The following is a 14,787-nucleotide window of genomic DNA, read 5'->3' as shown; positions in this document are numbered from 1 at the left end:
GAATCAGATGACAGGTTATTGTCAAAGGAAATCTGTCCCTGGATACATGATGGCTTTTTGAGAGCAGCATACACCTTTCTCTTGCAGCCCTTTATACTTAAAATCCCTAGTTCTTTTTTACACTGCTTAAGTCTTCATGTGCTGCACCTCACCCACCTCTCCCTATAAACTGACAGCTTTCCTATCCTGTGCATAAAAACCATCGCCATCAATCACTGCTGGTTGGGGGTTGGGCAGGTGGATCACTGATGATGGGGATGAAATGGATTTTAAGCAAGCAGTAATATCACTAGTAGTTTAACTAAAAACACATTACCAGTGGAGCTAAAGGCGTCCAGACACTCTAATGGTTTCCTCTCTTCAGCCAGTACAGCAAGAGCACAAAATATCAGCTGCCTACAAAAAAAGCACAGACAATTATGGCCTGGAACAAAAAGTATATACTGACATTTGTCTTAGTTAGCCTAGATACAAACACACATCTTGAAAGGGGCTATCTACCTTTGTAAACAAAACAAATGAATTGATCAAGGCCGAACGCATGTCAATCGCATACTTGACTGCCCACTCTTCCCACCAGTACTGGAGAATCATGAAAGCGAGCAGTATAAACACTGCAAGGATTCAAAAGTCTGCAGTCACATAAAGTGACTCCAGACTTGCATTGCAAACCAGGGAAACCCCTTAACCCCTTCACCCCAAAGCCTGTTTTCACCTAAGTGACACGGCCAATTTTTACAATTCTGACCACTGTCACTTTATGAGGTCATAACTCAAACGCTTCAACGGATCCTGGTGATTCTGAGACTGTTTTCTCGTGACATTGTACTTCATGATAGTGGTAAAACTTCTTCGATATGACTTGCATTTATTTGTGAAAAAAACAAAAATTTGTCGAAAATTATGAAAATTTAGCAATTTTCAAACTTTTAGTTTTTATGCCCTTAAATTAGAGAGTTATATCTCATAATATAGTTAATAAACAACATTCCCCACATGTCTGCTTTACATCAGCACAATTTTGGAAACATATTTTTTTTTTCTTAGGGAGTTATAAGGGATAAAAGTTGACCAGCGATTTCTCATTTTTGCAACAAAATTTGCAAAACCATTTTTTTTACGGACCACCTTACACTTGAAGTGACTTTGAGGGGTCTATATGACAGAAAATGCCCAAAAGTGACACCATTCTAAAAACTGCACCCCCCAAGGTACTCAAAACCATATTCAAAAAGTTTATTAACCCTTCAGGTGCTTCACAGGAATTTTTGGAATGTTTTTAAAAAATTGAACATTTAACTTTTTTTTCACAAAATTTTTACTTCAGATCCAATTTGTTTTATTTTACCAAGGGTAACAGGAGAAATTGGACCAAAAAAGTCGTTGTACAATTTGTCCTGAGTACGCCGATACCCCACATGTTGGGGTAAACCATTGATTGGGCACATGGCAGAGCTCGGAAGGGAAGGGGCGCCATTTGACTTTTCAATGCAAAATTGGCTGGAATTGAGATCGGAACCCATGTCGTGTTTGGAGAGCCCCTGACGTGCCTAAACAGTGGAAACCCCCACAAGTGACACCATTTTGGAAAGTAGACCCTCAAAGGAACTAATCTAGATGTGTGGTGAGCACTTTGAACCTCCAAGTGCTTCACAGAAGTTTATAATGTAGAGCCGTAAAAAAAAATTCATATTAATTTTCACAAAAAATGATTTTTGCCCCAAATTTTTTATTTTCCCAAGGGTAACAGGATAAATTGGACCCCAAAAGTTGTTGGGCAATTTGTCCTGAGTACGCTGATACTTCATATATGGGGATAAACCACTGTTTGGGCGCATGGCACAGCTCGGAATGGAAGGAGCGCCATTTGACTTTTCAATGCAAAATTGGCTGGAATTGAGATCGGAACCCATGTCGTGTTTGGAGAGCCCCTGACGTGCCTAAACAGTGGAAACCCCCACAAGTGACACCATTTTGGAAAGAAGACCCCCTAAGGAACTTATCTAGATGTGTGGTGAGCACTTTTAACCCCAATTGTTTCACTAAAGTTTAGAATGTAGCGCTGTGAAAATTAAAAAAATCATTTTTTCTTTCCACAAAATGATGTTTTAGCCCGCAATTTTTTTTCCCCAAGGGTAACAGGAGAAATTGGACCACAAAAGTTATTGTCCAATTTGTCCTGAGTACGCTGATACCCCATACATTGGGGGGAACCACTGTTTGGGCGCACGGCAGAGCTTGGAAGGGAAGGAGCGCCGTTTGAAATGCAGACTTAGATGGATTGGTCTGCAGGTGTTATGTTGCATTTGCAGAGCCACTGATGTACCTAAACAGTAGAAACCCCCCACAAGTGACCCCATATTGGAAACTAGACCCCCCATGGAACTTATCTAGATGTGTTGTGAGAACTTTGTTTCACTAGTTTATCACGCAGAGCCGTGAAAATAAAAAATATTTTTTTTTTCCACGAAAATTATATTTTAGCCCCCACGTTTTTATTTTCCCAAGGGTAACAGGACAAATTGGACTCCAAAAGTTGTTGTCCAACTTGTCCTGAGAATGCTGATACCCCATATGTTGGGGGGAACCACTGTTTGGGTGCACAGGAGAACTCGGAAGGGAAGGAGCACTGTTTTAGTTTTTCAAAGCAGAATTGGCTGGAATTGAGATCGGACGCCATGTCGCGTTCGGAGAGTCCCTGATGTGCCTAAACAGTGAAAACTCCCCAATTCTAACTGAAACCCTAACCCCAACCCTAACCCCAGCCCTAACCCCAACCCTAGCGCTACTTTCACACTAGCGTTTTTTTGCATACGTTGCAATGCGTCGTTTTGGCGAAAAAACGCATCAAAAAGATCAAAAAGACCGGAAGAAAACATCGGAAACGGCCAAGAACAAATTTAAACAGTTTGTTGAAAGGTTGGATGATCTCTTTGATATTGCTCAACAAGATGCCTTGGCTCTGTTGAAATCGGAAGAAGATAAGGCGTTTCTCGTGAAACAGAGGCACAAGGGCCGCCCAGGTTACATGGCTGGAGTGGACATCAAGTTGTGTCAAGCTGAAGAAATCAAGGCGCAAAAGGAACTTGCAAAAATGAACCGACAAATCCAAGAAGAAACTTTTGATATTGGTGAGTTTATTTTATTATTATTCTAAAAAGTAGATAAACAAATAAGTAAATAGTTTCAATATAATTGAAAGAAAATTTTACATGAAAGCATCATTTGGCATCTTTATGATTGAGTTTATATTCTTAAAATAATACCTATTGATAATTAGAAGTAGGTAATTTTCGCGAAGGGGGTTAAAGTGAATGTAAACAGTGGTAAAGATAATATGTGTAAGGCCGAGGTCACACTACCGTAGAATACAGCCGACTACAATGCAAGAAAACATCGCATAGCACTTGGCTCAGTGTTAATCTATGAGGCAGCTCACATCAGCATTTTTTTCCCCTCAGGCGTATTCGACGTGCGTGTAAAAATCGCAGCAGGCTGCGATTGGTGCCGAGACTCGCCAATGCAAGCCTATGGATGTGAGAAAAAAAAAATAAAAAAAGTATCACACAGCACCATGCGAGTGCTGTCAGATTTTTAAGCACCAATATCCTTTGAAAAGCCGGCAATTCATCTGCCGCGTACATATGTTTAGGTCACTTTTGAATGTTGGTTGGTTGTTCTTTAACACTCGTGGTAGCTTGAGACGGACTCTACAAACCACACAAGTGGCTCAGATAGTGTAGCTCATCCAGGATGGCACATCAATGCGAGATGTGGCAAGAACGTTTGCCGTGTCTGTCAGCGTAGTGTCCAGAGGCTGGTGGAGCTACCAGGAGACAGGCCAGTACACCAGAAGATGTGGAGGGGGCTGTAGGAGGGCAACAACTCAGCAGCAGGACCGCTACCTCAGCCTCTGTGCAAGGAGGAACAGGAGGAGCACTGCCAGAGCCCTGCAAAATGACCTTCAGCAGGCCACAAATGTGCAGGTGTCTGCACAAACGGTTAGAAACCGACTCCATGAGGATGGTCTGAGAGACCGACATCCACAGATACGGGTTGTGCTGCTCACAGCCCAACACCGTGCAGAACGCATGGCATTTGCCACAGAACACCAGAATTGGCAAATTAGCCACTGGCGCCCTGTGCTCTTCGCAGATAAAAGCAGGTTCACACTGAGCACATGTGTCAGACGTGAGAGTCTGGAGACGCTGTGGAGAGCGATCTGCTGCCTGCAACATCCTTCAGCCTGCGGTTTGGCAGTGGGTCAGTGTGGGGTGGCATTTCTTTGGAGCCGCACAGCCCTCCATGTGATCGCCAGAGGTAGCCTGACTGCCATTAGGTACCGAGATGAGATCCTGAGACCTCTTGTGAGACCATATGCTGGTGTGGTTGGCCCTGGGTTCCTCCTGATGCAAGACAATGCCAGACCTCATGTGGCTGGAGTGTGTGTCAGCAGTTCTTGCAAGATGAAGGCACTGAAGCTATGGACTGGCCCGCCCATTCCCCAGACCTGAATCCGACTGAACACATCTGGAACATCATGTCTCGCACCATCCACATTGGACAACAGACTGTCCAGGAGTTAGCAGATGCTTTAGTCCAGGTCTGGGAGGAGATCACTCAGGAGACCATCCGCCGCCTCATCAGGAGCATGCCCATGCGTTGTAGGGAGGTCATACAGGCACGTGGAGGCCACACACACACTACAGAGCATCATTTCCTTGTCTTGAGGCATTTCCACTGGATCAGCCTGTAACTTCATTTTCCATTTTGATTTTGAGCATCATTCCAACTCCAGACCTCCGTAGGATATTAGTTGTGATTTACGTTGATAATTTTTAGGTTTTATTGTTCTCAACACATTCCACTATGTAATGAAGATTTACAACTGGAGTATTTCATTCAGTGATATCTAGGATGTGGGATTTTAGTGTTCTCTTTATCTGCTGTCATGTGCTGCTCCCCCATTTTGGTACGTGCTGCCCCCATCCTGGTATGTGCTGCTCCAATTTTGCGCCCCATCCTGTCATGTGGTGCTCTCATCCTGAACCCCCATTCTGTCACGTGCTGCACCCATCCTGCGCCCCCATTCTGTCATGTGCAATAAAAAGTCACTGGCTTGCTGCGCTGATGTATTTTCTATATACAGTACAGACCAAAAGTTTGGACACACCTTCTCATTTAAAGATTTTTCTGTATTTTCATGACTATGAAAATTGTAGGCATCAAAACTATGAATTAACACAGGTGGAATTATATACTTAACAAAAAAGCGTGAAACAACTGAAACCGGTCTTTACTTACCGGTAATAGGATTTTACAGAGTCCACGACAGCACCCCTACGAGAGAGGGGATCCGCCCACCATCTGGACAGGAACCTACAGGATTTAAAGGGGCAGTCCCCCTCACCACTCCAGTTTGTGTTTCAGAGTATAAGGGACACCGCTACTGAGTTAGTACACAATCAAATATTTAAACATTACTAAATACCATCACCTCTAAAGAGTGATAACTAACTGCACACCTTCCAACAGAGTGCAGGAAACCAGTGATTAACTACCAGGGGGGAATGTGCGGGTGCTGTCGTGGACTCTGTAAAATCCTATTACCGGTAAGTAAAGACCGGTTTTCCTATCACCACGACAGCACCCCTACGAGAGATTTTCAAAAATCAATCACCTGGAAGGGATTACAGCACCAAGTACTGAACGGCCAAAGTCTAGATTGGACTTACATGATAGATCAAGACGGTAATGATTATAAAAGGTGGAAGGAGATGACCACGTTACCGCCTTACATATCATGTCTATGGAGACGTCCGTTTTCTCCGCCCAGGAGGAGGCCATGGCTCGAGTAGAGTGGGCCTTGATGCCATCTGGAGGATTTTGACCTTTGGCAATATAGGCAACACATATTGCATCTCTGATCCATCTGGCAATAGAACCTTTTGTAACACTCGCCCCCTTCCTTGGGTTCTGAAAGGAAACAAACAGAGCCCTACTCTGCCTCCAAGGCTCCGTTTTGCGCAAGTATTCTAATACTGTTCTTCTAACATCTAGCATATGACATTTCTGCTCTTCTGCTGAAACTGGATTATCACAAAATGATGGTAAATATATTTCCTGACTTCTGTGGAATTTAGAAGCTACCTTTGGCAGATATACTGGATCCGGTTTTAAAACTATCCTATCCTGAAAGACCACTAAATAAGGAGGGTCTACCGACAATGCTTGCATATCACTTACTCTTCTGGCAGAAGTCAAAGCCACTAGAAGAGCCGTTTTCAAAGTTAAATTTTTAATAGAAACAGAATCTAACGGCTCAAAGGGGGGTTCTGTTAAAGCATCTAAAACCAAATTTAGGTCCCATGGCGGCAATCTAACAATATGAAAGGGGTTACTACGTTCAGTAGCTTTAATAAATCTAGATACCCATCTATTTCCTGCCACATTGCTGTTATATAATGCCCCCGGGGCTGAAACCTGAACTTAAGGGTATTCACTGCCAATCCCAATTCTCGGCCCCTCTGTAAGAACTCCAGAATAGCCGGAATTTGAATCTTGTCCGTAAGAGGCTGTTGATAAAAGGCAAGGAACTTTTTCCAGATCTTACAATAAATTTTAGTCGTAACTTCCTTCCGGCTACTTAAAAGGGTAGATATCAAAGCGTCAGAAAATCCCCTCCTTTTCAATAATTCCCTCTCAAATTCCATGCCGTCAAATGCAGAGATTCCACATTGGGATAACGGAATGGACCCTGAGAAAGAAGTTCCGGACTCACAGGCAACACCCAGGGGTCGGTCACTGACATTGCCCTGAGTAAGGAGAACCATGCCCTCCTGGGCCAGAAGGGGGCAATTAGGATTACTCTCGCCCCCTCCTTCCTGATCTTCCTGAGAACTAGAGGGATCAGACATAGTGGGGGAAATGCATAGGCTAGAGGGAAACCCCAATGAATCTGAAGGGAGTCCACTACGGAAGGTTTGTCCGCTACCCGAAGGGATGCAAACCTCCTGGTCTGTCTGTTTTCCCTTGTAGCAAACAGGTCTATAACTGGTAATCCCCACAGAACCACTATCTGTTTGAAAACTAGCCGATTTAGAACCCACTCTCCCCGACGTAGAGAATGACGGCTGAGGTAATCTGCCTCTATGTTGTCTTCTCCTCGTATGTGAACCGCTGAAAGAGAGCGAAAATGAGCTTTGGCTATGTTGAATATGTCTGCGGTGGTGATCATCAGAGACCTTGACCTCGTTCCTCCCTGATGGTTGAGATATGCTACCACTGTCGTGTTGTCTGACTGGACTCTTATATGCGAGTCCCGCAGGAACGGTAGCCATCTGAGCAGGGTCTTTTTTACTGCCGTAAGCTCCTTCCAATTTGAGGACTCTTGGGCCTCTAAGAGAGACCATTGCCCTTGAGTCCAAACATCTCCTATGTGAGCTCCCCATCCTATTGGACTGGCATCGGTTGTGACCGTGTTGTCTGGTACTATTTCCCAATGTACCCCTTTTGCCAGATGCTCCATATTTAGCCACCATTTTAGACTGTTCAGAGTGGTGGTAGATAGCCTGAGTCTTCCGCTTAAGTGACCTTGAAGACTTCTCTCTGTATCCAGGACTTGTAATATCTGAGTGTGGAATTGAGCCCACTGAACAGCCGGTATGCATGCTGTTAACGATCCCAACAGGGACATTGCGTCTCTCAAGGTCAGATTTGGTCTTTTTATCACAGTTCTGACTTTGTGTATAACCTTCTGCTTCTTTTCTTCTGGAAGAAAACACAGTTGATTCTCTGAATTTAGCAGAATACCCAGGAAGGTTTGAATTGTTGATGGCTTTAGTTTTGACTTCTCTAGGTTGACCAACCAACCTAGGTCCTGTAGAGAAGATATTATACAGTTTAGGCGATCTTTACACTGGACAAATGAACTACCCACTACTAGGAAGTCATCCAAGTAGGGTATAACTAATGTATCCTGTTCTCTGACATAGGCCATTACTTCCGCAATGACCTTAGTAAACACCCTTGGTGCCATAGACAGACCAAATGGCATTGCCGTAAACTGAAAGTGTCTGACCTGATTGTTTAAGCGCACCGCCATTCTGAGGAACCGTTGGTGATCTTTGTGAATGGGCAGATGGTAGTATGCATCTTTTAAATCCAGGACTGTCATAACACCTGGGAAAAAGAAGTTTAGTCGCCGATTTAATTGATTCCATCTTAAAGGCATGGTATTGTAGAAATTTGTTCAATTTTCGTAAATTTATGATGGTTCGAAAGGAACCATCAGGTTTGGAGATTAAGAATAAAGGGGAATAGAACCCTTCCCCCTCCTGATCTTTTGGAACATCTACAATAACTTCCTTCTGTCTCAACATCTGAATCTCTTTTTCCAGGGCCTTCTGTAGGTCTAGGGAACCAGGGGCAGTCAATACATAATAATCGGAAGGTCTTTCCCGGAACTCTAATTTTAATCCCGACCTAACTATACCCAGGATCCAATTACTGGAAGTTATTCTGGCCCACTGAGTATAAAAATGTTTTAATCTGCCCCCTACTGGAAGATCCGATCTAACGGTAATTTCGCCTACGTCTTGAAGATGATGAGGTGTTAAAGTCTGAACTTCTCTTCTTCGGCTCCGTCGGCTCCCAATTTCGGGTTGAGTAGGGTCTCCGGTATGGGAAACGTTTCTTGAAGATATTCCTAAAGGTAGGATTGAACACTTTAGGAAAACCTTTCTTCCTATCCTCAGCCTTAGCCAGGATGTCATCCAGCACCGGGCCAAATAAGTACTCACCCCTACACGGAATAGCTTCCAGGTCTTAAGCCATAAGGCTCGCCGGGCAGCATTTGAGAGTCCTGCTGATCTGGCTGCAAGTTTTAGAGAGTCCACCGAGGCATTCGCCAAATACGCCACACCTTCCCGAATCTGGGATAGTGAATCCAGCAATTTGTCACGAGGCACTTTAGTCTTTAGCTGCTCTTCCAGCTGGGCTACCCAGACCATAACCGATCTGGCAGTGCAGGTGCCGGCAATTGCCGGTTTGAAAGCCCCTGACGATGTTTCCCAAACTTTTTTAAGGAACATGTCTGCTTTTCTATCCGCAGGATCTTTTAGAAGACCTACATCCTCCAGCGGTAAGGTGCTTGATTTAGATGTGGAAGCCACAGCCGCATCCACTTTAGGAATTTTAACCCATTCCGCTAGGACTTTATCATCAAAAGGGTACCTTCTCTTTGCTGACTATGGCAGGAAACCCTTATCCTGCTTATCCCATTCTCGCTTAATAAGTTCTTTCACCGTATCCACTACTGGAAACGATCTACGGTTCCTTTGGCACAACCCTGCAAACACATCTTGGGTTGACCTTGGCTCCTTGTTCTCCACAACCCCCATGGTTGTGCGAACTGCTTTAACTAGTGCGTCCATTCCATCCACTGAAAAACAAGGTCTCCCCTCTTCATCCGAAGAGGATGGTGATGAGGAACGTGAACATTCACCTTCTTGCACAGACGGGCTCGATCCTGGTGATACTTCCCTGGATCTCTCATGCCGACTGCTTTTAAGGGAACTACTAATTTCCTCCCTTATGACTGCCCTGAGGTCTGATGCACGAAGGGGAGCCTCTTCTTCTAAAGGCCCCGTCACACACAGCGACGCTGCAGCGATACAGACAACGATGCTGATCGCTGCAGCGTCGCTGTTTTGTCGCTGTGTGGTCGCTGGGGAGCTGTCACACAGACAGCTCTCTCCAGCGACCAACGATCAGGGGAACGACTTCGGCATCGTTGAAACGGTCTTCAACGATGCCGAAGTCTCCCTGCAGCACCCGGGTAACCAGGGTAAACATCGGGTTACTAAGCGCAGGGCCGCGCTTAGTAACCCGATGTTTACCCTGGTTACCAAAAAAACCAAACAGTACATACTCACCATCTGATGTCCGTCAGGTCCCTTGCCGTCTGCTTCCTGCTCCGACTGAGTGCCGCCGTACAGTGAGAGCAGAGCGCAGCGGTGACGTCACTGCTGTGCTGTGCTCTCACTGTATGGCGGCACTCAGTCAGAGCAGGAAGCAGACGGCAAGGGACCTGACGGACATCAGATGGTGAGTATGTACTGTTTGGTTTTTTTTACATTTACGCTGGTAACCAGGGTAAACATCGGGTTACTAAGCGCGGCCCTGCGCTTAGTAACCCGATGTTTACCCTGGTTACCAGTGAAGACATCGCTGGATCGGTGTCACACACACCGATTCAGCGATGTCAGCGGGACCTCAACGACCAAAAAAAGGTCCAGGCCATTCCGACACGACCAGCGATCTCACAGCAGGGGCCGGGTCGCTGGTACGTGTCACACATAGCGAGATCGCTACTGAGGTCGCTGTTGCGTCACAAAACTTGTGACTCAGCAGCGATCTCGCTATGTGTGACGGGGCCTTAAGGTCTGACAAATACAAGTTTGGCAGAGCCTTTTCTGATAACTATCAGGCAAGGGAACAGTACACAAAGCACATTGCTTGTGCTTGGATTTAGCTGATTTCTTGGCCTAAAACAAAGCACAAAAACAAACAGGCCATATCAGCTACTTGGTTTCTTTTGAAAACACTCACCAAGGCTGAACTGTGCAGTACCGGTCTCTGAGGAGAAGAATCCATGCGTGACGTTGAGGCACCTGCATGCTGCTGCCCCCGTACCACGCTGCTGCTGCTTCTGGAGCGGCTGCTGTCACTCTTTTTTGCGCTGATCAGGCACCTCCACCTGAAGGTGCTCTGTGTCCGCAACCGAAGACATCTCTGCTGCACATTGTCCTGCAGCGTCCGCTGTTTAATACCGGCAGCCGCGCCTCCTCCCCCAGCATACCCCGGAAGTCCTACCTTCCACTTCCGGGTCATCTGTATGAAGCACGCTGAGCCGGCACCGTGCGCTTACAGACAGCCTCGCGGCATTCACACGACCCAGGACGGCACTGCCCGACCCCTGGAATCGCGTACCATACAGCCAGACGAGGAGGGGTCTGAAAAAGAACACCCCCGACGCTGCTTCCAGAGTCCCCGATTCTGCCGTTCTCGTGGATACCGCACAGAGGCCTGGTGGACCTGGGTAAGAGAATTCCTGCAGGCTCCCGCCATCCGGACAGGAACCCAAACTGGAGTGGTGAGGGGGACCGCCCCTTTAAATCCTGTAGGTTCCTGTCCAGATGGTGGGCGGATCCCCTCTCTCGTAGGGGTGCTGTCGTGGCGATAGGAAAATTATGTCTTATTTTCTAGGTTCTTCAAAGTAGCCACCTTTTGCTTTGATGACTCTCACTCTTGGCATTCTCTTGATGAGCTTCAAGAGGTAGTCACCGGAAATGGTTTTAACTTCACAGGTGTGCCCTGTCAGGTTTAATAAGTAGAATTGGGGATGGGGTACAATTTTTTTTTCCTTTCCCAATTGTGCACAGACTGCTGATCCTTTTTGGCGAAACCTGTGTAACAAATGTTTTATACGCTCCCTTTTCTACTACCCAGTACGTTTTGTGAATGTAGGATGTGTCTTACTGCCATCTTGATTGTTTGCTGTCTGGCAAGGCATTTCATAGGCGCTTGGGTAGGTCAAATCTGCCATGTATGATGTAGATGACATGTTATGTGACAAAGGAAAGCATTGTTCATTAATATTAAGGAAAATCCTACTGCATAAGCATCTATAATGGGAGCACTCTAACATAACCTGTATATGGGTATGCCTATGGTGGACTGTGAATATATATATATATATATATATATATATATATATATATATATATATATATATATATATATATATATATATATATATATATATATATATATATATATTACACGCCAAAAGTTTGGACACACCTTCTCATTTAAAGATTTTTCTGTATTTCATGATTATAAAAATTGTACATTCACACTGAAGGCATCAAAACTATTACCAATTACCACATGTGGAATTATATACTTAAAAAAAAAAGTGTGAAACAACTGAAATTATGTCTTATATTCTAGGTTCTTCAAAGTAGCCACCTTTTGCTTTCATGACTGCTTTGTACACTCTTGGCATCCTCTTGATGAGCTTCAAGAGGCAGTGACCGGGAATGGTTTTCACTTCAACAGGTGTGCCCTTTCAGGTTTAAAAAAAATAAAATAAAAAATAGTGGCCATCATTACTTTAAGAAATGAAGGTCAGTCAGTCCGAAAAATTGGGAAAACTTTGAAAGTGTCCCCAAGTGCAGTTGCAAAAACCATCAAGCGCTACAAAGAAACTGGCTCACATGAGGACCGCCCCAGGAAAGGAAGACCAAGAGTCACCTCTGCTTCTGAAGATAAGTTTATCCGAGTTACCAGCCTCAGAAATCGCAGGTTAACAGCAGCTCAGATTAGAGACCAGGTCAATGCCACACACAGTTCTAGCAGCAGACACATCTCTACAACAACTGTTAAGAGGAGACTTTGTGCAGCAGGCCTTCATGGTAAAATAGCTGCTAGGAAACCACTGCTAAGGACAGGCAACAAGCAGAAAAGACTTGTTTGGGTTAAAGAACACAAGGAATGGACATTAGACCAGTGGAAATATGTGCTTTGGTCTGAGGAGTCCAAATTTGAGATCTTTGGTTCTAACCACCGTGTCTTTGTGCAACGCAGAAAAGGTGAACGGATGGACTCTACATGCCTGGTTCCCACCGTGAAGCATGGAGGAGGAGGTGTGATGGTGTGGGGGTGCTTTGCAGGTGACACTGTTGGGAATTTAGTCAAAATTGAAGGCATACTGAACCAGCATGGCTACCACAGCATCTTGCAGCGGCATGCTATTCCATCCGGTTTGCGTTTAGTTGGACCATCATTTATTTTTCAACAGGACAATGGCCCCAAACACACCTCCAGGCTGTGTAAGGACTATTTGACCAAGAAGGAGAGTGATGGGGTGCTACGCCAGATGACCTGGCCTCCACAGTCACCAGACCTGAACCCAATCGAGATGGTTTGGGGTGAGCTGGTCACATTGCAGTCAGATAGCAATCACACTGCATTTGGATGTAAATCGGATGCTAGGTGTGAAAAAGCGGATTGTACTAACATGAAAAACACAAGACGCTTGCAATGCACTCATGCGACTCTCGGCAGTGAGAATCGGACTTTTTTTTATGCGTTTAGTGTGACTCCTTACACAAACTATGGCTGCATGAGTTCACTGAGAATCGGTCAGTCAGCCAGCTGTTATGATGTTCTGGCAGAGAGTTTCTAACTCTTGGGAGCTCCTCCCAGCTGATTTATGACCACAGACCACAACAAAATTGAATGTACATGAAAACATAAGAACCTGCCAAAATGGCTGCGCATTTTTTTATCAAACCGAATTGCAAAAATAGATTTTTAGCCCCAAATACATGCATTTATGAGAAAAACAGTGTCCCCAAAGGTGAATATTACTTTTAATATCAGAAGCTTTATGCCTGTTATGATGAATGGGATTCACAAATCTAGAAAGAACAAAGTGGTGAAATTTCCTTGGCTTTCTTCATTCAGAACAGTTCTAAGAGTTTAATAATAGTTCTCCTTCATCTTAATTAAACGTTGGGGTCCCAGTAGATTGATTCAATTTTTCAGTAAGTGATGGCACATCCTGAGGATGTAACATTCCTTTTATTAATGAAATCACTTTTATTGAAAACTCCAAATACAGATTTTCCATCTTTTAAATAACATGAATGACATAATTCCATAGTATAAAACAGAAAGTATCTCAACTTCAGTTCTCCCCCTTTTTTTTTTAATCAAGTACCGTATATACTCGAGTATAAGCCGAGATTTTCAGCCCAAATTTTTGGGCTGAAAGTGCCCCCTCGGCTTATACTCGAGTCACGGTCGGCGGGTGAGGGGGAGAGGGCGCGCTGAGGCATACTCACCTAGTCCCGGCGCTCCCCCTGCCCGTCCCACGGTCTTCGGTGCCGCAGCTCTTCCCCTGTTCAGCGGTCACATGGGACCGCTCATTAGAGAAATGAATATGGACTCCACTCCCATAGGGGCGGAGCCGCATAATTCATTTCTCTAATCAGCGGTGCCGGTGACCGCTGACAGAGGAAGAGGCTGCGGCACCGAAGACCAGCTGTCCGGGGGAAGGAGCGGGACGCCGGGAGCAGGTAAGTATTACATATTTACCTTCCCTCTTTCCACCCGCCGGGCGCCGCTCAGTCTTCGCGTCCTCTTGTTCTGACTGTTCAGGTCAGAGGGCGCGATGACGCATATAGTGTGCGCGCTGCCCTCTGCCTGATCAGTCAGTGCGGAGAGACGCCGGGACGGGACGCTGAGGAGCTGCAAGCAAGAGAGGTGAGTATGTGGTTTTTTTTTTTTTATTGCAGCAGCAGCAGCAGCAATGGCACAGATTTATGTGGAGTATCTATGGGGCAACGGTGCAGAGCACTATATATAAGGCACAGCTTTATGTGGAGCATCTATGGGGCAACGGTGCAGAGCACTATATATAAGGCACAGCTTTATGTGGAGCATCTATAGGGCAATGGTGCAGAGCACTATATATAAGGCACAGCTTTATGTGGAGCATCTATGGGGCAACGGTGCAGAGCACTATATATAAGGCACAGCTTTATGTGGAGCATCTATGGGGCCATAATCAAAGGTCAAAGGTGCAGAGCATTATATATGGCACAGCTATCTATGGGGCCATAATCAAAGGTGCAGAGCATTATATATGGCACAGCTATCTATGGGGCCATAATCAAAGGTGCAGAGCATTGTATATGGCACAGCTATCTATGGGGC

The 14,787-nt window shown here is 45.2% G+C and overlaps 1 protein-coding gene across 11 annotated transcripts in view; it reads right to left on the bottom strand.

The window, feature by feature from the left end:
• TRMT1L (tRNA methyltransferase 1L) overlaps nucleotides 1-14,787 on the bottom strand; it is an 88,795-nt gene that overhangs the window by 26,809 nt on the left and 47,199 nt on the right. For all 11 annotated transcript variants that reach the window (XM_077252020.1, XM_077252028.1, XM_077252025.1 and 8 more), the window contains one exon: nucleotides 317-396. In XM_077252020.1, the coding sequence (XP_077108135.1) occupies nucleotides 317-396 (80 nt within the window). The remainder of the gene's footprint in view (nucleotides 1-316; nucleotides 397-14,787) is intronic.

The sequence above is a fragment of the Ranitomeya variabilis genome, chromosome 4 (assembly GCF_051348905.1).
Source record: "Ranitomeya variabilis isolate aRanVar5 chromosome 4, aRanVar5.hap1, whole genome shotgun sequence".
Lineage (NCBI taxonomy): Eukaryota > Metazoa > Chordata > Amphibia > Anura > Dendrobatidae > Ranitomeya > Ranitomeya variabilis.
Note: the sequence above shows the minus strand (reverse complement) of the source record. Positions and strands in the feature narration are given on the sequence as shown.